At 34.9% G+C, this 24,931-nt stretch overlaps 1 protein-coding gene across 1 annotated transcript; it reads left to right on the top strand.

The window, feature by feature from the left end:
• Window positions 1-624: 624 nt before the first annotated feature.
• On the top strand, window positions 625-23,791 carry LOC101207953 (protein MOR1). The gene is made up of 54 exons (XM_011660034.2): window positions 625-1,022; window positions 1,150-1,255; window positions 1,385-1,508; window positions 3,421-3,500; window positions 3,577-3,754; window positions 3,843-3,907; window positions 6,171-6,253; window positions 6,522-6,607; window positions 6,758-6,871; window positions 7,044-7,163; window positions 7,360-7,462; window positions 8,956-9,092; window positions 9,697-9,762; window positions 10,068-10,182; window positions 10,378-10,415; window positions 11,251-11,322; window positions 11,437-11,556; window positions 11,883-11,988; window positions 12,419-12,531; window positions 12,623-12,710; window positions 13,346-13,446; window positions 13,641-13,748; window positions 13,866-13,971; window positions 14,064-14,143; window positions 14,223-14,372; window positions 14,499-14,574; window positions 14,663-14,787; window positions 14,882-14,992; window positions 15,069-15,218; window positions 15,308-15,382; window positions 15,467-15,548; window positions 15,624-15,739; window positions 15,849-15,950; window positions 16,036-16,110; window positions 16,227-16,322; window positions 16,404-16,505; window positions 16,603-16,704; window positions 16,890-17,072; window positions 17,150-17,261; window positions 17,876-17,952; window positions 18,146-18,225; window positions 18,797-18,859; window positions 19,134-19,263; window positions 19,969-20,091; window positions 20,176-20,253; window positions 20,435-20,593; window positions 20,694-20,852; window positions 21,369-21,466; window positions 21,579-21,735; window positions 21,823-21,939; window positions 22,091-22,186; window positions 22,430-22,501; window positions 22,729-23,002; window positions 23,101-23,791. Exons 1-54 carry the CDS (start codon window positions 863-865, stop codon window positions 23,370-23,372), a joined length of 6,081 nt encoding a protein of 2,026 aa, XP_011658336.1. The 5' UTR covers window positions 625-862; the 3' UTR covers window positions 23,373-23,791.
• The last annotated feature ends 1,140 nt before the right edge of the window (window positions 23,792-24,931 follow it).

Below are 24,931 nucleotides of genomic sequence, written 5' to 3'. Positions count from 1 at the left end.
TCCATCACATCATCGATTTTTGTATTTGAATAATTAAATTACAATATATATTAAAAAAGAATTGATTTTTGTTTTTTATATATTTTTTTGGTGAAAGAATATTAAAAAAAATGATTTATTGATTGATATGGAAATATTAATTTGATAAGTTGTTAAATAGTATTAAGAGAAGGGAAAGAGAAGAAATTTAAAATAACAACGGAGAAATGAGAGGGGGAGTTAATTGGAAAAATGGGCATTTGGGAGCTTTTGAAGGGTTTGAAAACGCGAATGGCCTAATTTAAATAAAATCAGAATTAATACAAAAAAGAAAATCCAACGGGCAGTTGGAATGGATCAGTATCCGCTCCCCTTCAAGTCTCACTATAGTCTTGTTTATAGCTTTGTTTCGGACCCCACCCATGGACCCTACAATTTGAACCGCTCAACCATTGTAAAATTAAATATAAAATTACTTCACGCGCCAAGATAAATGTTGGCAACACCACCCGCTTTTTACTGCCACGTTGTCATTTTATGATTGGCTTGTGCTGACACGGGTGCAGGCCGACGACTGGGGAAATGGCTTTCCCCGAATGCGTACACCCCAAAATACCCTTCTGCCTCACAGGGAATGAGAAACGAAAAAAGGGAAGAGCAAAATCTCTTTCTTCCACTCTCTCCTCCCCCCATCGCTTCTTCTCTCTCCCCTCCCCTTCCTTCTCTGTTTGTTTCCTCCGATTTAGGGCATCGCTTCCAAGCATTTGTTCCTCCACCCTCCTCTCTTCTACCTGTTGCAGGTATTTGCCGGAGAGGATTGTAGAGATAGAGCCAATTCTGCATTTGTTTTTCTTTTTGTAGATAGGATCAATAGTTAGTGAAAATGTCGGAGGAAGAGAAACTGCTCAAGGAGGCGAAGAAACTACCGTGGGAGGATCGGCTTTCCCACAAGAATTGGAAGGTCAGGAACGAAGCCAACATTGATCTAGCTGCCGTATGCGACTCCATTACGGATCCTAAGGATTCTCGTCTCCGTGAATTTGGTGAGTCTACTTAGGTTTATTTCCACTTATTAGATCTGGTATCGTGGCTTTGGAGCTCAGTGTTGACGATCGAGTGCACTGATTGCTATAGATCTTTGCTCATGCATTTTGTTTCTCATTTCTTTAGGTCCGTTATTTAGGAAGACCGTTGCGGATTCTAATGCACCAGTGCAAGAGAAGGCACTGGATGCGTTAATTGCTTACTTACGAGCTGCTGACGCAGATGCGGGGAGGTGGGAATTCTTTTGTTTTTCTACCTGAACGTGTAACTTTTTTTAGTCATCTACATTTGTGTTTCTGGTGATTTAGAGTTATCAGTGAATGTTCTGATTGTGTTTGCTTTTGGAAATTTTCGTTTATAGATTTGCCAAAGAAACTTGTGACGCAATTGTTGCAAAATGCTTAACTGGTAGACCTAAGACCGTGGAGAAGGCCCAAGCAGTTTTTATGTTGTGGGTAGAACTCGAAGCCGCGGATGTTTTCCTGGTAATTTTTTTTTCTATGCATCTCATAGCTTCAATCATCGATTTCAGAATGTGGCATTTTTATTTTAGCCGTTTATCTTTTGCGTTAGAAAATGTACTTTCATTACATAACAGTTTTTTAGGATTGCGAGTGGCTAATGAAACCTATAGAGAATTTTACTATTTGGATGTTTTTACATGTTTTCCTGGTAATGGAGGCTTTATTTATTTATTATTATTTTTTTAAAATTTACCAGGGGTAAAACTTCAAACTTATCTGCCATTTTAATGTTGTAATCAAAGTTAATTTTGAAACTACTTGTTTATTTCCGATAATAATAAATATAATAATAATAGTATAATGCATTCGTGCACTATTCCATTGGAATTGGCTCGACCATGATGGTGTAGTCTCATGGTGGAGGACATCTTCATCATCCCTCTTTCGTGAGAAGGGTGCTTCTTTGAGGCTCAATAGGCGCAATAGGCATGTGCTTTTCAAGAATATGTGGGCTAGAGTTTAATAAAAAAATAAATTATTATATATATTTTGATTGTTGTTGAATGCTGACTAGTTTTCTGTTAGTGTTTTGTTTTTTTGGGTTGAAAACTAATATTGTAATACTTTGTACATTATAGTTAAGTCTCATTTCCACCTTGCTTATATATTTATATTTTATACATTGTTGCTCCTTTCAATTTTGTAGATACATATGTATATATACATATACTTATATATACACACACACACACACACACACACACATATTATTTATATATAGTGCGCCTCATGAAAAAAAGCCCGCGCCTTTTTGTGTGCCTTGCGCCTAGGCTCCAGAGGACCATTGTGCATTAGTGTGCCTTGCGCCTAGGTTCTAGAGGACCATTGTGCATTAGTGTGCCTTGAGCCTTTAAAAACATCGGGCTGGAGAGGCCTTATGGTGTGGCCTTGCTAGAGTCCCTTGTTTGTTTAACTGGGCCCTTGCCTTTTATTTTTAGTTTCCAATTTGCCTATTATTTTTTTTGTTTGATCTTCATGAGAACTTGGTCTCTTATATGAAAATGACAATAATGTGTACATGCCTTCAAAAGATATTTTTTTCCTTTGAGAAAGATGCCTTCAAAAGATTTATCTTTTACTAATATTCAGGGTTTGGTGTATAGGTCACCTTTTCCTTAGATCAACCAAATGCCCTTGTCAAAACCATTTAGGCAACCTACTTTCGATGTTTGATCATTTTGCTAACTTGACTACCAAACTTTGTACAATGAGATTTGGTCCCCATTTTCAGTGTTTATTTAAGATGTCCTCCACCATGAGAGGTCCCCGAACTTTGTACACGAGGGCTTGGTAAAGTCAAACCTTTTGAGAAATTCCATTTTTCACAATAGATGGGAGTTCTTGGAGAGTGAAGTGGATGATCAGCTGATGTCTAGTTACACATCGTTGATGACTGGAAAGTAGAAACTGAATTTATTGAAGAAAAATTAAGAGAGTTTATATTGATTGTTGCTTTCACTGAAGGCTAAGTTTAAAATTGCTTCCAATTAAAAAGTTTCACTGATTTTTATGCTGCCAAAGCATAATATTATGAAGTCCATCTAATGGTGCTAAGCTCACTTTGTCTGTTGATGGCTTCCTCGATTCAATGTACTAGGGTATATTTTTGAGTCTAGCATGGGCTTCTGTTTCTCAATACAAACTATCTTGCTTCTTTCTTTCTTCTTCTACTTTTAAATTTTTTTCTGTGTGCTTGCATGATTTTTCTGGTGAACTGGATTTTCTTTTCTATGGATCGCATTTATATATTTCATTTTTTAAAAATGAAAAACAAACACAAACTGCAATTTCAATTAATTTGAAGATATATATGTATATATGTATGCATTGAGGTTTGTTCTTGTATCTCACTAGAAGGCTTATGCTAATATAGGATGCAATGGAGAAAGCTATAAAGAATAAAGTTGCAAAAGCAGTTGTACCTGCTATTGATGTCATGTTTCAAGCTTTGAGGTTTGTACTTTGAATTTTATCATTTATTTTTACTTTTTACTGTGTAATTCATCTATGGCTTTCCTTTCTAAAATAGTGACTTTGGAGCAAAAGTTGTTCCTCCAAAACGAATTTTAAAGATGCTTCCAGAACTCTTTGACCATCAAGATCAAAATGTTCGTGCATCTTCTAAGGGGTTGACGCTTGAGCTTTGTCGTTGGATTGGGAAAGACCCAGTAAAGTCGATTTTGTTTGAAAAAATGAGGGATACAATGGTATGATCAATATTGATGGCTAATAATTTATATAACGTTCTTTATCAGTTTCTTATTGTAATATAATTTTTTAATCTTGAATTTTCAGAAAAAAGAGTTGGAGGCGGAGCTTGTCAATGTCACGGGGTCTGCTAGGCCTTCTCGAAAAATAAGGTTAACATCTAGTCCTTTTACATTCTTGCCAGTGCACTATTTTTTTTGTAAATATATTATTATTAGCCTGATAGTGACTAGTTCATGCTTTCTAAGCTGCCATAATTCACTTGCCGTGTTCACTTCATTTTTTCTTTCATTGGAATGGCTAGCATGTCAATTACTACTATGCTGGATCCTCTCGATTTTCTCTTCTTCTTCTTTAAGTAATGTAATATATTGTTCAGGTTGTGGTTTAAATGACATTTTTTGACGTGAAATACTTTTCATTGCTATATGAAAAGGAAGATAAAAAGATACAAGTTTCCATTGGAAATGAAGGAAGACAATACAGTAAAAAAGAAACAAGGGCCCAAAAATATAAGAAGATAAAAGTCAAACAATAAAAAACAAATAACAAATAACAAAGCAAAGACACAACTGATAATCTTCAGAAGGAGCTTCACTCTAACTAAAATTTCAGAAACTTCTTATGGTAGAAAATAAGCAGGAATCTCTAAATTGTTGTTTTCCTCGAAAAATAAAAAATAAATCCACGAGTAGAAAATTCTAATGATACACTCTCTGCTGCATGGATGGAATCGGAAGGCTAATTTTAAGATCCAAATAGCTGCACCAATTAATCTAGTTTTTGATAAAATTCTTCATTAGATACTCACAGCTATTTTGGGGCTGATCATGGAAAAAGAAAAAAGCTAGTCTTAAAAACCAGGAATTAAAAAATAGATTGTCCGATTCCTTATAAACAGATAACCTGTCAAATAATGAGTGAGAAGTTGCGTCGCCACACTGTGAATAGATGTAATTTCAGCATACCAAGGTCTTCAACAATATTGTTCTTTCTCTCGCAGTCACGATTCACACCCTTCATTTGCCTGCCAACTGGGTCCAAGTTGATCTACCCATTTTCTGTCAACCGTTCCGATATTTATCTCCCTGAATTATGACCATATCTAGGCACTGATTTTGAAGATCTAAAAGAAAAACAAATCACTTTGAAGGAACCTAAGTCCTCTAATACTCTATGAAATTATCTTTATTGAGGAAATAACCAAAGAGGAACTATTGAAACTCTTATCTGAGCCTATGAGGTGACAAAGGTGAAATTGCATGAACCAGTTCTTATTTTTACTAGGACATTGGCAATTGTTTTTTTGGGTTTGCTAACACCGATGGTAGATTCAAGGTGGTGTGTTTGGTGTGTGTCTGTGTTCTTGGACAGAAAACACGTAAAAGAGACCAAAAATCTTCTTTTGGAATTTTTTATTATTAAAAAACACAAAATGACAAACTAAGGATTTTTATACTAAAACCCAAAAGCAAAAAAATTACATCAGCCTAATTATACAGCTTCTAAAATATCAGAACACATTTAAGATAGTAACAGTAACTAAACAGTGAGCACAAACTAAATACATCACAAGGTAAATTTTCTTTTATCAATTTAAGATATAATTTTTTTAAATTGTAAATAAGTCTGACATAGTTATGATGATCAGTTGAATATTGTCGCTGTGTCAACAGTTCATTGGATTGTTAATTTGAGAATAACTTGAAAATTTTGCTATTTCTGAAGACTCTCATGAGTTATACGTACACATGCTTCTTGCATTCTATTAGTGGGGCTTGCCCCAGGGAAACAAAATGAAAGGAAGAAACATGGGGGTAGTCGACAGCATATGTAAAATAAAAAGAGGAGGAATGGATAAAAGAGTAAAAGAATGGGAGAAAAGTTAAATGTAGAGAAAGAGAGGACAAGCAAGCTGTAGAGTATTGTGGGTGGTATACAGATGATTGGTGGGTGGACGACTAAACTTATGGTGCTTATCTTGTATGAAGCTTTTTGCTGCAAAGGTATAATGATAGCATAATACCACAAAAAATTCAGCGTCTGCTGCTAATGCTAGCCAATGTATCATAATATTTGTGATTTTACTCCAATTAACTTTTATTCAGCTCCTTCTCTGTTGTTCTTCCTTCTACTTCATTTTAAACTGTTCAAATGATTTTTTTAATTCCTCAAATTCTTCAAATTTAGAACTTCATTTTATTTTTCAATACTAACATTTTCTCTATTGATTGCTTACCAAGATGTTCTTTGTCGTTTAACAAGATGATCAGTGTTCTGTAGTTAGTTCTGGATTTTGCATGTCTCTTATATAAATCCCAAATTAGCTATTTTTATATGTACCTCTTCCATAGCAACCATTTTAAAGGTTTCTTTATTGTATTTGTGTTGAGATTAATTATGTTACTTAGTTAGGTCCGAGCAAGACAAAGAACCAGAAAAGGAAGATACTTCTGAGGCTGTCGGTACAGGACCTTCTGAAGAATCTGTAGCTGATGGTATGCAGAAGTTTGTGTGACTATTTTATTCATTTATTGATTAATTTTTGTTTGTTTAATGCTATGTATTGAACAAAGCATTTATTAGTCACAAGCTTCTAGTTCTAACACTCCAATACACTTAATTTTTTTTTTTGCTTATTTTTCTATTTTCCCTTTCATAGGTTAATGTCACTTTGAGCATTAATCTATTTTCATTATATCAACAAAAAATTCATTTTCCTTTTTTTTTTTTTTTGAAAAAAGACTAATACACTTCAATTGTCAGTTCCTCAGGAAATAGATGAATACGATCTTGTTGATCCAGTAGACATATTGACTCCATTGGAGAAGTCAGGATTTTGGGATGGCGTGGTTGGTGATTTTAATCTTTTGTCTTACAGTATATATTTTCTTTTCAAATATATATTCTGTACTCAACCATTAAACTTAATGTTTGTAGTTCTGAACTGCACTAATTTTACTACCCCCACAAACTTATTTGTTTATCCTTGTTTTTTTCAGAAAGCTACAAAATGGTCAGAAAGAAAAGAGGCTGTTGCTGAACTGAGCAAACTTGCTTCAACAAGAAAGATTGCGCCCGGTGACTTCTCAGAAGTTTGTAGAACTTTAAAAAAGGTATGATATCTTCCACGTGGCCCTGTTTTCTCTCCCAGAGATTGAATTGATTTTTTTGGACAGCCGTATACCTGAATTTGCTTGCACTTGTTGAAGAAAACTTACATGCATAAAAAATGAGTTCCGGTTCCACTATTTGACTTACCAACAAAAAATTGAAAAAACATTGCAGCTGATCACGGATGTGAACATTGCTGTTGCTGTTGAAGCCATTCAAGCTATTGGCAATCTTTCCAGAGGCCTCAGAGCTAACTTTTCTGCGAGTTCACGATTCCTATTGCCAGTTTTACTTGTATGTATATTAGCTCAACTTTTCCTCCAGTAAATTATTATAGATATCACAATCAATATATTTGCTTTACATGCCACAACGATTTATATCTTTTTTCTATGTTAGTGGTAAATTTTGTTAATAATTTTTTTTTCTTATGCTTTTTGGCACTCGCCTTCATAGCATGCTTAACAACTTGCTCTCATTGTTTTTATAGGAAAAATTAAAAGAAAAAAAACCTGCTCTAATGGAGTCCTTAACTCAAACTCTCCAAGCGATGCATAAGGCTGGGTGCCTAAGTCTTTCTGACGTCATTGAAGGTGAGTTCAATTTGTTAGATTCATCAAATAGCAACTTTTTAGGTTTGCCTCTGCGGCAATTTATTTGACACAGTTACCAATACTTGTTCACTTTCTTTTTCGTGGTAAACTTGGCTGGAGAAAATGAGGAGACTATTTCCATTACTATTGGTTGCTTAAACAATGAAAGTGAAAGTTACAAAGGCAAATGTCCTTGAGGTTTTAGGTCTAAATTATTGTAACCTTATCTGATATTGTAATAGATCCTTTAGAATGCCCTCCAATTGTTGCACTAACAGAAAGTATTATTAAAATGATATCCTATAGGTTTCTCCGTGAACACATTTCTCTAGAACTATATGGTGTTCTTGGTTAGTTTGCGTGGATGCTTACCAGAATCCAAAAAGACAGAAAAATGAGAATAGTTTTAGCTGTTCAAACTTTTGTCTCTCATCCCTAATTAATTTACCTTATATCATTTTCAATCCTTTTTTGTTTTTCAAGAAACGGATATATTAAAAAAAACAAAAGAGATCAGTCTAAGGGCAGGGGTCGAGAGAAACTAATAAATAAGAGCCTTCTAATTGTTGAAAATCATAGAAAGGATATAATTACAAAAGTGTTTGGTGTAATTGGTACTCCACCAAGACGCTGGATGGTGAACCACAGTCCAAAAAGAAACAAAAAGTTCTACTGTTTCACTCATTCCAAATGCTCCACGAAAGAGATCAAGTAGCGCAACATAACAGCATGTTACCCTTTGGATGAAAAACTTTGCCATTGAGCCCTTCAATCATCCAAGTATCAAACTTGCTAGGAAGACAGCAATCCAGATTGAAAGTTCTGAAGATCAGAGACCAGCTTTCATACGAAATCGCAGTGCAGGAATAAGTGGTTTGAGGTCTCCTCATTATTAAACCAAAGGCAGCACATAGATGGATTAAGAGCAGCATGATGAAACTTTCTTTGGAGCATATCATGAGCATTAAGGCTTCTATAAGCTAGAGACCATAGGAAGAACTTGACCTTTTTCTGGACTTTATCCTCCAAATATTGTGCACCAAGTGTAAGGCGATAGTGGGAGATCTTTTGGTTAAGTTTAGAAAGGTCGACTTTGTAGTGAAATTTCCAGAAGCATTGAGCTTCCATTTAAGACTACGCGCTCACCAATTGGAGCCCATGAATGAAGAATTTCCAGAATAGCAGTCACATTGTCAAATTCACTATCCAACACATTTCTTCTTAGACCCAAATTCCTGGAGTGACTGACGGTGCACCAATAATCAGCAACAAAAGCGTCCTTATTCAAAGATAAGGAAAAACATCTAGGAAGTGCAAGGGGTTGAGACTGACTCAGACCAACTATCTTTCCAAAAGCTGATGTTTTTAACGTCCTCAACATAAAAGCCGCGGAATTAAACCTTATATCATTTTCAATTGAAGAATAATTTTTTGCCATTCTTTCCCAAGTTGAACATGGTGGCAATGATTTTTAATCAATACTTTTCTTGCAGATGTCAAGACAGCAAGCAAAAACAAAGTTCCTCTTGTGCGCTCATCAACTTTAAGCTGGGTTACTTTCTGTATTGAAACTAGTAACAAAGCTGTTATCCTGAAGGTGCATAAGGAATATGTCCCTATATTTATGGAGGTCAGTGAATCACATGCTTCTTCTATAGTTAATTCAGTATTGTTTTTTCTGTTTCTTTTTCTGGTTTTCATCTTGTGCATTCTTAACTATTTCAGAAATTTTCACGGTTGTTTCTCTTTCAATTCTTTCATCTTTTTTCATGGTTGAGGCTGTGAGATGGGAAGTTCTGATAGGGAGAAGCAAGACAGTTCTATGACATGGATATATACGGAGGGGATACTTTTTTTTCCTTCTGTTTTTTCTTTTTTCTTTTGCTTCCTTGTAATTTATTTTGCAAACTACTCTATTTCTGTGATTGTTGCCACTTAGCGAGTTAAACCCTCTTTTTCTTGAAGCTTGCCGAGCAATTTTGTTTAGTATCCTAACAATTTAGTTTCCTGTTGGAAAGGAAAGCTAAATCTCTTTTCAAACGTTTTGAACAAGTATCATTACTTATTCATATGGACAGTGTGCATAAACTATGCTACTTAATGCTCATGTCATTTTTATGTGTATGTGTCTGACTATGGACTACTAACACTTTCTATTATTATTCCCTTTCTTTAGGCTCTACCCCTTTGTTTATACTATTGAATCTTAATATAAATTGTTTTCTTCATTTTAGAGCCTTAATGATGGAACCCCTGAAGTGAGGGATGCTGCATTTTTGGCTTTGGCAGCAGTAGCTAAGGTAAGTAATTTTAGTCAACTATATATTTTATGTACTTTTAAAAGATAATTCTCTGCCTCCGTGTGGTTTTAACCAAAATAACCAAATTTTCTATTAAAAAACCAATTGGATACAAAAGGTTGGGCATTTACACTAGTTGGCCCAATAATAAAAGACCCAACCCATTAACCCAATAGTAACTCAATTACAGGTAAAATCACAACCTAAACTAGCCGTAACAGAATGTTTTAAAAGAGAGAACTAGGTATGGACTATGATATGACATTACGGCTGCTTTAACAAACTTTCTTCTTTCACTATGATAGTTGGTTGGCATGAGACCTCTTGAGAAGTCCGTGGAGAAACTTGATGATGTGAGAAGGAAGAGATTATCTGAGATGATTATGGGCTCTGAAAGCAGCGTACCCTCTAATGGCTCAGGTTATTGACATTCTAGTAATTCGACATTTGATTAAATATTTAATATTACTTCATCAAAATTTCTTTCATTGATTTTCTAACTTTCATGCCCCCCCCCCCCCCCCCCCCCTCCACCACCTCACACACAACTTTTGACGAAGTTTGCTCTCCTATATTTAATGTCAACTTTCTAAAGTATGTCTCGTGGCAATGCAGCAAACCCAGTTCCTGGAGCAAGCATGCCATCGGTTTCGGTAGGTCATAGATATTAAGATGTGTTTCTACCTATGTTCCCTGCTTTGTTGCTGTATTTAGTCTATATAGTTTTTCATGAAATATTATTAATAGCAGTCTACATTAAAATGATTTAAACTTTAACTGTTTATGAATCCAAATGAATGATGCATTTCTATATCATTTTTTAATATAAGAACCTAAGCTTTCTGGGAAAATGAGAGGGTACAACGTTTCATTTCTATATCATATACAAATTGGATTACTTGGTGCCTTGATTAAATGGGCAAGCTGTTAGGCGTATACCTTACGGTTACAAGTCATAGCTTTAAACCATGGAAGTTGCCTTTAAGGGTCATAGCTGTAAACCCATATGCTTTTCTATGAATTTAGATACTTAATCCTGTCAAGTTGGGCTGTCTTGTGGGATCTATTCAATGTGTGTGTGATAATGTGAAATTCCATGATTAGAAAAAGAAAAAGCACTTGTATTTATGTTAGTTATAATGAAACAATAAAAAATAATAATAAAGAGTAAAATGATAAGTTGTCATCAAAGATGTGAACTTTCCAGATTGAATCTCTCTCTCTCTCTCTCTCTTCCGGTTTTGGCATGTTGGTTCCTATTTACTTTGCCTTCATTGTTAACAATCAGTTGGATCTTGTATTGGTTTGTCTCCACATGATATTATCTTAGTCTGTCTTGGTCCTATTTTCTCCTTTTCTATTCTGCTAGTATCTGTTTTCTTTTCATCAATAATTTAACTTTTCCTTCCAGAAAATTCTTCAAGTATTTTTTGTTTATTCTCTTAGTTATTATATAATGGTAACATATCTGATCAAACATTTATGCAGGATTCAGATGGTTTATTTGTCAAAAAATCTGCAGCCAGCATGCTTAGTGGAAAGAGGCCTGCACAGGCAGCTGTGAGTAAAATTTACAAGTGTTCTGGTTTTGAAGGCAAAGAAATTTATTCACTTTTTATGCAGTACTTTCTTGTCATTATAATATATCGTAATAGGTTTATTTTTATTTTCCAGCCTTCTAGTAAAAAAGGAAACTTGGCAAAATCAGGCACCAATAAGAAAGCAGATGGTAGTGTACCTAGTGGTGCACCACCAAAATCTTCCAAGCCCATTGAAGTTCCAGAAGATGTTGAGGTAATCTAAAACTTGTCTAGCATGTGCTGTCGATTCATGGATTTGGTTGGTTGGCATTTTTGATGTTTCTTCGGCTGCTTCAAGATTGTGTGCAGTTGCATGGTTCCAAATTTATTTATTTGTTTGTTCCAAGAATATAATGTTGATTGGAGCTTTGTTTATTCTCATATCGAATTCCAGGTGGAATTGTAATATTTAATTTGTTTTAGTTTTTAGAAGATCAAAAAAGATTTTATTGTTTTGATTCTTACAAAAATATCCTTGTTTATGGTTGGCCGCTCTTTTATGTATTGACTGTTCTTGCTGCTTTCATTGAACATTTGTAGCCGGCTGAAATGAGCCTTGAAGAGGTGGAGAGCAAATTAGGTTCTCTTATTGAAGCAGATACAGTTTCTCAGTTGAAAAGCACTGTGTGGAAAGAAAGACTTGAAGGTTCTCTTCTTAATGTCATAGCAAGATAGACAATATGTCAAATTCCTTTTTCCTTCGTTACTCTTATTGTCTCAAAATTTCTATGTCACTTTTACTCCTAATGAATGCTAAAGGACCAATTTGTTTCTGGAATTTATCTTGCTACATTAATAATTGCCTTTCACTTTTCTCTCCATTTCAAACCTAGCGACTAACCAACATTAGTTGTCTAGTTAACAACAGTTATGTTTTAGTTGTGATGCTTAAATGGAGAAAAACCTATTAATAGTTATTAAAAGAATAAAAGTTAGCCAATGTGGGACTGCCATATTGGTTCATACAACGTCATATTTCTAGCTTTACTTTTCAGGGGTCTTTCCCTTTTTTGGATGTGCAACGGACTGATATTTTAATGCATCAACTTCTTAAAAGTATCAACTTATTCTTTCAGCAATATCTTCACTGAAGCAACAAGTGGAAGGTTTGGAAGATCTTAACCCGTCAGTTGAGATACTCGTTCGTTTACTATGCATTATCCCTGGTTGGAGTGAGAAAAATGTTCAGGTTTTATTCTAACTTTGCTACTTGACATTTCTCTTATTTATTTGCTTTGCTGGGTTATTATATATTTATGTGCTCAATCTCAATGATGCAGGTTCAGCAACAGGTTATTGAAGTCATTACTTATATAGCCTCCACAGCAAAAAAATTTCCCAAAAAGTGCATTGTACTCTGCCTTTCAGGTGGTTAGCTTGGACCATTGCAATAGTTAAAACATGTTTAATCTTGATAGAATAATTTTTGTAAGCAAACTCATTTTCACCAATCCAGCTGATTAGTTACAATTTGGTTAATTTTGAGAGAAGAAAAGCTAACAATTCTCAAGATAAACTATATTAGCAGTTAAATCCAGCCCGGTTTAAATTATAACCCAATGCATATAACTGGTGACAACCATTAAGAAAAATATTTTGAAAAGGAATTACATTGAAGACCTATGAAACTGAGCCAACTTAGAGATTTCAATCTCGTTTCTTTACATTTGAAAATTCTCTAGTTTCTTTTCAACCAAATACACCAGGCAAAGTTCTTTTAAGTGTGTGTTGGCACAATTTTGACCAAACAATAGCTGCTTGATTCTGTCTTCAGCTTTTCTCAAAGGCTCCTTAGCTTGAAACTGCTGTAATAACTGAACTAGAAATTTCATTTATTTAAGTGTGGAAAGACTAGAAAATTCAGCTGCAAGAAAAATAGGAAGGCTTCACTTTGCGTCATGTCCCTTTTTTTCTACATTATTATTATTCTTTTTTTGGTGATATCTTATTCCACATTGTTAACCAATGAAAATATGAATGCATATATATTATGTACTTGATAGGTATAAGTGAACGTGTAGCAGATATTAAAACTCGTGTTCAAGCGATGAAGTGCCTTACGACTTTTTCAGAAGCAGTTGGTCCAGGATTTATTTTTGAAAGAGTATGTTTCTGTGGTCTATAAACCAGCATTATAATTATGACAATTCATTTACTTATTTGCGCTTTTATACCTATTTCTTTACCGCTGCATGTTTGTTTTCATTTGTGCATAAAGTGGAGTAGACATAAGTTTCATGTAATTGCAGTATTCTTGTATGTTCTATGTATTAAGTTGCTGTTCCTTTGAACTTTTAGCTCTTTAAAATCATGAAAGAGCACAAAAATCCGAAGGTCCTTAGTGAGGGACTGTTGTGGATGGTTTCTGCTGTTGAGGACTTTGGTATATCTCTTTTAAAACTCAAGGTAACTTGGCTCCTCTTCTTCTTTGAAAATTGGAATTCTTATTCTTCTTTCTGAACATTTTAGGGTTTCATTGCTATATATGACCTTTTTATTAATAGATGAAAATAAATCACACAGGATTTAATTGATTTCTGTAAAGAAACGGGTCTTCAGTCCAGTGCTGCGGCTACAAGGAATGTTACTATTAAGCTTTTGGGTTGCGTGCATAAATTTGTTGGACCAGGTGACTGGATCCATTCTTTCTGTTTCTTGGACCATAACTTGAATCCTTGATAATATAATTCCTCTTCTCTAACCTTCCTTCAATTTTTGCAGATCTTAAAGGTTTTCTCTCAGATGTGAAACCTGCACTACTTACTGCAATTGACACTGAATTTGAAAAAAATCCATTTGAGGTATGCAAGGCTCTAGATGATACATACTTCAAATATAGATTCTACCTTTTTCGGAGTTCATTTGTCTATTATCTTTTAGGGTACCGCTGCCGCTCCAAAAAGAACAGTCAGGGCAGAAGAACTAACATCATCAACATCTGTTAGCGGGACAGATGGCCTGCCACGAGAAGATATTAGTGGGAAGATCACTCCTACACTGCTGAAGAATTTTGAAAGTCCTGACTGGAAGGTACTATTATTGGTTTTAAAATTGTGGTCCACTGAATTTGTTTACTGTTTTCTGTTTAATAGTTGACCATGCTAGAAATTATTTATTGAACTGCTTATTGCTTAATATACTTTTCTTATATTTCAGGTTCGTTTGGAGTCTATTGAAGCTGTCAATAAAATGTTGGAAGAAGCTAACAAACGCATTCAACCTACTGGGACATGTAACTGACTTTGGACATATTCCTCTTCTTTTTCCATTTTGATTATTGTCTTCTGTTTGTTGATTATTCATTTGTTCATCTTTGCCAGCGGACCTGCTTGGAGCTTTAAGAGGGCGCTTGTATGATAGCAATAAAAATTTGGTAATGGCAACTTTGGCAACCATTGGTAATGTTGCTTCTGCTATGGGGCCATCTGTTGAAAAGTCAGGCAAGGTTTGTCGCAGATCCTTAGATTGTATTTTCTTAGTTTCTTATCCCTTAGGAAGTTGAACTTCAACAGTTCGTTATGGTTTTATCTTGTGCACAGGGAGTTCTATCAGATGTCTTGAAATGTCTTGGTGACAACAAGAAGCATATGAGGGAAGCCACTTTGACTGCTTTAGATGCCTGGCTAGCTGCCGTCCATTTTGATAAAATGGTATTTCTTTTCCCTACATATTAAAGTTGCAATCAATATCTATCTTTATATGACTAGCAATTTGTCCTTCCTTCAGATTCCTTATATGATATTAGCTCTAGTGGATAATAAAGTCAGTGCAGAAGGACGGAAGGACCTTTTGGAATGGTTGTCAAGGAAGCTTTCTGGAATCAATGATTCATCTGATGCCATACAGCTGCTAAAACCAGCTTGCTCTGCCTTGACGGTACTATATTGCAAACAATTTGGTTGGAATTTTTGGGCATATAGTATGCTTGTCCTTCTGTAATCCTTACGGAATTAAATTTAATTTAGGACAAATCGTCTGATGTTCGCAAAGCAGCAGAGTCATGCATTACTGAAATTTTAAGGGTTGGGCGACAGGAAGCAGTAGGCATCATGAAAACTATTCTGCATTTACTATTCTGTTGAGTTATGAGTATTCCCTGAGCTTTCTGTCTTCGTTATCTATAGGTTGAAAAAGTAGTTAAGGATATTAGTGGGCCCGGTTTGTCCCTTGTTCTTGAACGACTAAGACCCTATGGTGCTCTTCAAGGTATGTTGCTTGCTCTATAGGTTACTTTTATTTCTGTCTTGTTTAAGATTAAGATGTTCAACTTTTTTCTCGCAGAATCCTTTGACTCAGCTAAACAAGTTACCTCAAGCTTGCCATCCAAAAACGCTATCAAGGTTGGAAAGGCCACTTCAAATGGTGTTGCTAAGCATGGAAATAAAGCTATATCATCAGTATGTTTCTTTGGCTAGACTCCGTAGAATTTTTAATATCTGCGAACTAATTTAGCTACCCTATTAGTCCCTTTTGTCTGCCCTTAACAGTGCCCGTCTATTTTTTTAGAGAGGCACCATTTCAAAGGGAAATAGGACCGAATCCTTAATATCAGCACATGATTTGGCCGTTCAATCACAGGCTTTGTTAAATGTCAAGGACTCAAATAAGGTGCTTCTCTTCTGATCAACCTTCAAATCTGATATTGTCAATGATTTGGTTTAGTTTTTCATTCGATTAACTTGTTTATTGGCAGGAGGAAAGAGAGAGAATAATAGTCCGTAAGTTCAAGTTTGAAGAACCACGCATAGAGCAGATTCAAGATCTGGAGGTTTGGATATAGTTGTGCTGTGAATCTGTACTTGTTGAATGAATTTTATTTTGTTTTAATTTCCAAATGTTTACTTTGATACATTTTTTAATTTCTGAATCATTGTTTCTATGCAGAATGATATGATGAAATATTTCAGGGAGGATTTGCAGCGAAGGATGTTAAGCACTGACTTTAAGAAGCAAGTTGATGGTATAGAGATGCTGCAAAAGGTGTTTTGCTATGAAATGCCATCTTTTAATTTCACAGCACATTTCGAAATGTCATGTTTACAAACTTCCATGAATTTCCAGGCACTTGCATCAATTGGAAAGGATGTTATTGAGGTTTTAGATATTCTACTCAGGTGGTTTGTTCTGCAATTTTGTAAATCAAACACAACATGTCTATTAAAGGTATGGATTTGATATTCCTTAAATAGATATTTTGTTTCAATTTGTTTTTGCACACATTGTTTCCATCTGGGATGTCTAATTAGATATAAACAATCAGGTGTTAGAGTTTCTTCCTGAACTTTTCGAGATCTTAAAGGATGAAGGGTACTGTATAAATGAGTCTGAAGCGGCTATCTTCCTTCCGTGCTTGATAGAGAAGGTGGTTCATAGTGCTCTGGACTTGCTTTCAAGTAGTTGATTGTATGGAATTTTATGTGTGTTGTTTTGCAAATATTGAGATGTTAAATTGCTTTCATAAATTGTTTACTTGTACAGTAGTGTTTTTGTTGTTTATTCTAATTTTTTTTGCATCTGGAAAAGACACTTATTTGCACCCTGTTGCAGTTGGGACACAATATTGAGAAAGTGAAGGAAAAAATGCGGGAGCTGACAAAACAAATCATACAGGCTTACTCTGCAACGAAAATGTTTCCTTACATACTTGAGGGTTTACGTTCTAAGAACAATCGCACTCGGATTGAATGTGCTGACCTTATTGGATTCTTAATTGATAATTACGGATCTGAGGTAGAAACATTGACTAATTTTGTGTATTTGAATTTTTTGGTTTCAACTAAATGCTTGTTTTCCCCTCCTTTTTCTAGATTAGTGGGCAGTTGAGGTCATTGCAACTTGTTGCAAGCTTAACAGCTGAACGTGATGGTGAAATTAGGAAAGCTGCTCTAAATACACTTGCTACTGGATACAAGATTCTTGGTTAGTTTTGATGCCTGCCGTTGCTCCATCGGGAGGAATCCGATGATAATGAAAACCCTTTTACACCTGTTTTTTTTAATCTTCATCCCATGTTTTCTACATCCAGTTGACCAAATAGTTTGTTGTTGAGTGTGTGCGTGTGTGTTTATGGAAAGTTCTCTTTATATCCTTTGATAAAAACATATACGTGTTTCATGTACGCTCTGTCCTTCATTTATTTACCAGTATACATTTCAGTTTGTAATATTGTATTGCAACGTCAAGTAAAGTTCCTGATAAGGAATATTATGATTTCTTTTGCCTATGAAGATTTCGGAAGCCTGTTTTTTTTAAAGAAAATATTTTGGAAGCCTATTCCAAATAAGTTTCTAAGTTTGTGATTGTTATGGTCTCTGTATCTTATATCCTTGTTCTTTTTCACTGGAGTTGTATCTTTGAGCAATACCTCTTTTCATCTTTTCAATGAAAATTTATCTCGTGTTAGAAAATGTATTTCATCATTTTTCATGTTAGAGTTAGCGAGAGATCGATCTTAATTTGGCCTTTTTCACCCTTGTATCTTGTTGTGACAATGTTCGGAATGGCTGTAACTAAATGTTTGTTGTTCTTTGTAGGTGAGGAGGTGTGGAGATATGTGGGAAAACTGACAGATGCTCAGAGAAGCATGTTGGACGATAGATTTAAGTGGAAGGTTTGTTTATATTTTACTTGTATAAATAATCATGCATGTGTATATTTTACTTGTATAAATAGTCAAGTGGAGTGTTCAGGTTTTTTTATCTTACACCTTGGATGAAAGTTAAGTTTCTTATAAAAGAAAAAAAGTACGAATTACATGGTCTATTTTCTACCAAGTTGCTATTTTCATTGTGCACTCATTCCAGGTTAGAGAAATGGAGAAAAAGAAGGAAGGGAAACCTGGTGAAGCTAGAGCTGCTATGAGACGGCCTCTTAGAGAATATGAGTATGTACCTTGTTACACCTAATAATTTGTAGTTTGTTTTTCAAACGGTTTGATGTTGTGACATGGCATGCGCTGATAGTGAAACCTACTAGAGTGATTGTTTTCTGAATGATTGTGAAAGGTATTGACCTTTGCATTACCAAATGTCGAGAGAATTACAAAAGATCTAGGGCAAAATCGCAGAGACAGTCACAGACGGTTGTCTTCCTCTCTGTTCTCATTCTTGTGACATATCAATTTCCTCCCCTCCATTCTACCTACATTTTCCCCATTTAGATCTCCCGCCCAAAGCCTACTACCTACCTATGGTCTCTACCTTTACTTTGTCATTCCCCTTTTTATCCTTGTGCTAGTATTGATACATTTCTCGATGAAACGGATTGGTGGATTAGTGTTTCTCATTTAAAAGAAAATGTATGTGAATATTGTACAGAACCTGGCACATTATATGGCTTTTATGTTGAGTTTTCCAGTTATGGGGAGATCCTTTGTCACAAAATTCATTGTGGTATGGTGTTCTTTGCCCCATAGTTTGAACTTCTTAATCTTAGTTTTTGTAATTTCATTCCAGATCTGAAGTGGCTGAGCAAAGTGGGGAAGTTTCTAGATCCATGTCTGGAACAATTTCAACAAGGTATTTGGATATTTCTGATCTTTGAGACACTTCTGCACCAACAAGGAGGTGTCGTAATGTAACTTGATGCCATGAGTGCTATGCTCTATTTTCTGGGGAAATAAAAAGAAAAATTATGCTAAACTCTTTGATTTTCAGATGGGATGCCTATTTCTTGCAACGATTTAAAAACAACTTCAGTTTTCTAGTTTTTCATGTTTCATTGTACTTGTGATGCATAACGTCTCATTTTTGTTGGCCTCAGATTCCTTATTGGTTATAATTATGTGTTTAGCTCCAGGAAAAATTATGGTTCTGAGCTTCATATGGAGAGACAATCGGTGCCTCAACCACTTACAACAGCCAATGGGCCCACAGACTGGAATGAAGCAATGGACATTATTTCTTTTGGCTCACCTGAGCAGGTGGACAACTATTTATTGATTATTGCCTGCATTCAATAGAAGAATTTTAATTTTTAATGAGTGTGGGGATTAGGTTTCGTTGAAAAATGTTTGTAGATACTATAAAATCTATAGAAATGCTACTGAAGATATCTTAATTTTTTAATAACATCTTACATTAGGGATTATGTTTTAGATTGAAATATTTTTGTAAATACAATGAGGTAAGAGGTTCGTTGAAAATTAATCATCTAGTGAATCAGGGATCCACTTAAAAATTATCATACAAAGTGGAAACTATTGAACTCCATGGTATAAATCTGTAAAACCACAGTCGAACAACTAGTACAATGTTAAGTAAATACTGTTAAACATTCTCAATGATCAACCTCATACTGAAGGATTCTTTTTTTTGCATTAAAATGGGAATAGTTTCAATTTAAGCCAAAAGCACTCTTCCATAGAGGTATACTTTCCTTCATGGAAAATCATCTATTCTCTCTATTTTATTGGATTCACATAAATCAGAAATGTATCATTGATTATAATATTTACGTACAATTCAGCAATAGGCTTTTCACCTTTGATCACTTTTTCAGATGAATGGTATTCGACATCTAGTTTCCATTTTATTATATTAAAATTATTGGCACCCAATTGTAGATATCTTGTGTTAATTTTTTTTTTATGTGAGTTATCAAAATCAATATTGGGTACCTTTTGCAGTCTGTGGAAGGAATGAAAGTTGTATGTCATGAGTTGGCTCAAGCCTCCAGTGATCCAGAAGGCAGTTCAATGGATGAGCTGGCAAGGGATGCTGATAGACTTGTTTTATGCTTGGCAACAAAAGTACGAAAAGAGCTGTTTCAGTCTCCCATATTTGTATTTTTTTGCTCATTTTGTGAATTGCTTGCATCTTTAATCCGTGTATAGGTTGCCAAAACTTTTGACTACAGTCTGACTGGAGCTTCTTCAAGGTCCTGTAAATATGTTCTCAATACCCTTATGCAGGTGCTTACCAGTCAATTTTTATTTGGTTTCTAAAAATTATGCTTTTGCTAATTCAACACAGGAGTTGTAGGAACCGAAAACATGCATTAAATTTTTTTATACTTATTTTATATGAAATGCCCTATCTATGTTTGTAAGAAGAAACCTTTCTTGTTAATTGAAAAGTTCATTTTTTCTGCAGACGTTTCAAAACAAAAGACTTGCTTATGCTGTCAAGGAAAAGACTCTGGACAGTCTTATCACAGAACTTCTTTTGTGGCTATTGGATGAACGAGTCCCGCATATGGATGATGGCAGCCAACTTCTGAAAGCTTTAAATGTTTTGATGCTGAAGATTCTGGTCATTATTTTCTCAAGATGCTTCTTTTTCTGAGTGTTGTTAGGAAATTGTTCTTAAATAGTTTTTTTCTCTTTGGTTTATGTTTTTGTTTTTTGTACAGGATAATGCAGATCGAACTTCTTCATTTGTGGTACTCATCAATTTGTTGCGTCCATTGGAACCCTCAAGATGGCCTTCAACTGGGTCCAAAGAGTCATTTGCTTCCAGAAATCAGAAGTTCTCTGATTTGGTTGTAAAATGTCTTATTAAACTTACAAAGGTATGTATTCATTATTCCCATTAGTTTGATTACTCTTTTTTGTATGTTTCTCTGAGCTAACATTGGCGGAGCTTTATAAAATATTTAAAGTTTGGTTCATTTTTCAAATTGTTTATGTCATCCTTACCCATAAATAAAAGCCCATCCTTGGAGAGAATTAGAGCATATTTTAGATCTTTCTAATTATTTCAGATAAGTAAGGAGCGATTTCTCTAGATATTGAGTATTAGATATGGGAATGGAGAGGGATGGTTCTCTCTTCATTATTGATTAGTAAAACAGATGTGGACGATTTTTGTGGTCTTCTATTGCCACGATAGTGGAGTTCCAACTGTTTAGTTTTTCTTGGATCTGTGAGGTTTTGTTTCATTTTATTTTTAGAAATAGGGACTGAGGAAAAAACTTCAAGAAACTGGATTTTGTATTATAGAATGGTATACGTTTTAATGCTGTGTTTGTGTACATGTATGCATATATATTCCTCCAGATACTTGAATTTGCTTCCTGGTGATACAGGTTCTTCAAAGCACTATATACGATGTTGATCTCGATCGCATCTTGCAAAGCATCCATTTATATCTACAAAATCTGGGGATGGAAGAAATTAGGAGAAGGTATCTCTATTGTATTGGCACATGTGGAATTTAACATACATCTTAATTTTGAAGGTTTTCCTTTTGGTTTATAGCATTGTATTTATGTGACTTTTCTTCTTCCTTGTTAAAGAGCTGGAGCTGATGATAAGCCCCTTCGAATGGTTAAAACAGTTCTACATGAACTTGTAAAGCTTCGTGGTGCTGCAATAAAGGGTCATCTCTCCATGGTTCCTATTGATATGAAACCACAGCCAATTATTCTTGCTTACATTGATCTTAATCTTGAGGTAGAACCATTTAAATGGTCAATTCTATTCTTATTATTATGTTTTTGAGGAAGACTGATAACTCTTGATGTCTCTACTTCCAAGTAGACTTTAGCCGCTGCGAGAATGTTGACATCAACTGGGCCTGCTGGCCAGACTCATTGGGGTGACTCAACAGCAAATAATGCATCTTCTGGCACACAGTCTGCTGATGCACAGTTGAAGGTATTGGGCCTTTGCCTAAAAAATGATACTTTTCTCATTTGGCTTCGAATTTATCTGTCATTTATGCTTAAGTTATTGCGTTTATTTTCTTTTACCTTTCTAGCTTGCATCTTAGATCAATCAAATTCTAATTTTCTGCATTTTACTGCAGCAAGAACTTGCTGCTATATTCAAGAAAATTGGGGACAAGCAGACATGTACCATTGGATTATACGAGTTATATAGAATAACTCAACTTTACCCTAAGGTAATGAACGGTCTCTTAACATTGCAATTATAATGAGTGTGAGAACAGAGAAAAGGTAAGATTTTCATTCAGAGGAAATGCAACCGTAACAGGCTCTATAACATTCACCTACAGAATATTAATCATCCCTTGCTTTGGATTGACCTAGATGTATTTTCAAGAGGATGACGATGACTTGCTTTGCCTTAAATTATTTAAGCTAAACATAAACTGAGAAGCCTCTGCTGGTCTTGCTTTTCTCAGGTTGATATATTTGCTCAGCTTCAAAATGCTAGTGAGGCATTTCGTACATACATTAGAGATGGTTTGGCCCAGGTTTGTATCTGTCTTTTTCGTGAATAACTACTGAAACATTGGAATTATCATGTTAACAGAACATTAGAGGATTTGAAGAGATGTTTTTTTACAATTTCCCCGATGTTTAGTTTTGGCCATTTGTTCATTGACTTTGTTGGTTCTTATTGTTTGTGCGTGGCGTGAAAATATTATTATTTCCCAATATTGTAGCAAACCTACATTTATGTAATTCACTTTCATTGCAGATGGAGAGAAATGCAGCTGCCGGTAGAACACCTTCAAGTTTGCCATTGTCAACTCCTCCTCCCGCTTCCATGAACTCTTCGCCTGATTTTGCACCCTTGTCTCCTGTACATACTAATTCTTTAACCGAAGCAAAATCATTGAATGTGAAACCTGAACCCACTAACTTTACTTTGCCACCATCATATACTGAAGACAATAGGATTATTACTTCAAGAGGTCCCGGGCCTGATTACTCACTTGGAGATCAAAGGAACGACAAATACATAAGTGGAGGTAAAAACGTCACTATTCTTTTAGTCATGCTCAAAGTATTTTTATGTTTTCTTTTCCTATTGGGGATCTGATAGTGGAAATTTTTCTGGAAAACGCAGTAACGAGTGGCACACTAGATGCAATAAGAGAGAGGATGAAAAGTATGCAATTAGCTGCGGCTGCTGGAAACCACGAATCGGGAAGCAAGCCATTAATGTCTGTAAATGACAATTTGCACCCCGGAATGATTGCTCAAATGTCTCAACCATCAGAGCACATCGGCGTTGAGAATTCTGCTCAAGCTGGAGTCCTTCCCATGGATGAGAAGGCACTATCTGGACTTCAAGCCAGGATGGAAAGACTTAAAAGTGGAACTATTGAACCTCTGTGAAGCACGAGACAAGATGTGAGAGCTACCAATGTTTCAAAGTCAGTCTGAACACGAGCCGTTATCGTGTACGATACAACGGAGGCAAAAGTGTGGATGCCGGTAATAGAGATTAGTGTTATCGTTTATTGGTTGCTGGTGCTTATTTTTTTTCAAGCGCTGAGTTTATTGAAATTTCAGGATCGGGTCGTTCAAAGTCGCCAGCCAGCTTTTGTATTTGTGCTTTTGAAGAATTGCTATTAAACCAATGGCAGTCACTTCCATTAAAATATATATTTTGAATCACATCAAATTTTATTCTTTTTGTTTTTTCTTTTTATGCCCAGCTGTATTTTCCCCCCCGTATAATACTTTTGAACGTAAATGAAAATTTACTTCCGGCTTCTGTTTTTAGTCATATGGTGCTTAATTGTTGAGTAGCATCCCCATTTGTTTTAGTAAAGCACCTTCTCAATTTAACATTTTATAGGTTGGATCACTAAAATCACTTGTTTGTGAAGTGTAAGATGTAATAGAAATGTAAGACTTTCGAACTATTATATATATACAATTCATGTTTCTAATCCAATACAAAGATCACCACAACACCAATTCATATTTCTCCATTTTGAGTGCAACGAAAAGGTTTACCTTTTCTCTACGTTATATAGTTAGATACTATCTTTATTAATAGATAATGAAATACTAGCATGATAAGTAATTATGGTATTTAAATCTTTTCACAAGATAAATTATAGTATTTAAATTGATATTATTTCTCCAAAAGAAATTTGATGACATTTTTGTGAACATTAGCTGATGAGCCATCGTGGGGCCGTTGGTGTTTTTTATATATACAAAAATATAACCTCTCGCTGTATTAATTCCTAAACCTTTGATATTGTTTTTACTTTTTTCCCCCAAATTTTAAAAGTAGCTTAACTAATCTAACTTGGTCGATTTGTTTATACGAGAATTTGGAGCTCAAATTTACACTCAAAATTTTGGTCTTTCACTCTTTTTTACTTGAAAAAGTATTGTAATATAAATAGGAGGAGGAAATTTGAACCTGAAGCCTCGTGTTCTTGGATACATACATGTATCCATTGAACTAAGCTCATGTTGGCAGTCATTTACTATTTTGACACATCTTACTTCACATCTTGCTTAATACACTGAGCTTAGAAGTAGAAGGCCATTTAGATTTTTGTTAAAAAGTTATTAAAATAAATACTTTTTAAAAATTTATGAAGCAAAACTATTATTTTTAAAAGTTTGAGGATTCAAAGTTTGATATTTGTAAACTCGATACTAAATTGCTTTGAACACGTGTCATATAGACACTTATTGATTGATTTAAGTGGTGTATTGAATGAGTCGGAAAGTTGGATTTCACAATTTTTCAAGTTAAGAAAGATCTTGGTTTTGGTCGATACCATTAGTTTTCCATCAGCTACAATAAATGAATTATAACTTTTTATATATATCAATTACAAAGGTGACTTGACAACACTTCGTTGATTTTAATTCTTGATTTCAATTCTTTCTTTTGCTTCATCATCTTTAGTCTTTCTATGCTAAGC

This window comes from Cucumis sativus, chromosome 6 (assembly GCF_000004075.3).
Source record: "Cucumis sativus cultivar 9930 chromosome 6, Cucumber_9930_V3, whole genome shotgun sequence".
NCBI lineage: Eukaryota > Viridiplantae > Streptophyta > Magnoliopsida > Cucurbitales > Cucurbitaceae > Cucumis > Cucumis sativus.
The sequence above is the reverse complement of the archived record's forward strand: the minus strand, read 5'-3'. Positions and strand labels throughout refer to the sequence as shown.

Bases quoted from the DNA above. Each gene is read 5' to 3' on its own strand.
- LOC101207953 (XM_011660034.2), top strand. From the start codon at position 863: ATGTCGGAGGAAGAGAAACTGCTCAAGGAGGCGAAGAAACTACCGTGG. The intron at 3,501-3,576 runs GTTTGTACTTTG...TTTCTAAAATAG, and splicing joins GTCATGTTTCAAGCTTTGAG to TGACTTTGGAGCAAAAGTTG. The intron at 16,323-16,403 runs GTGTTTTGCTAT...ATGAATTTCCAG, and splicing joins GTATAGAGATGCTGCAAAAG to GCACTTGCATCAATTGGAAA.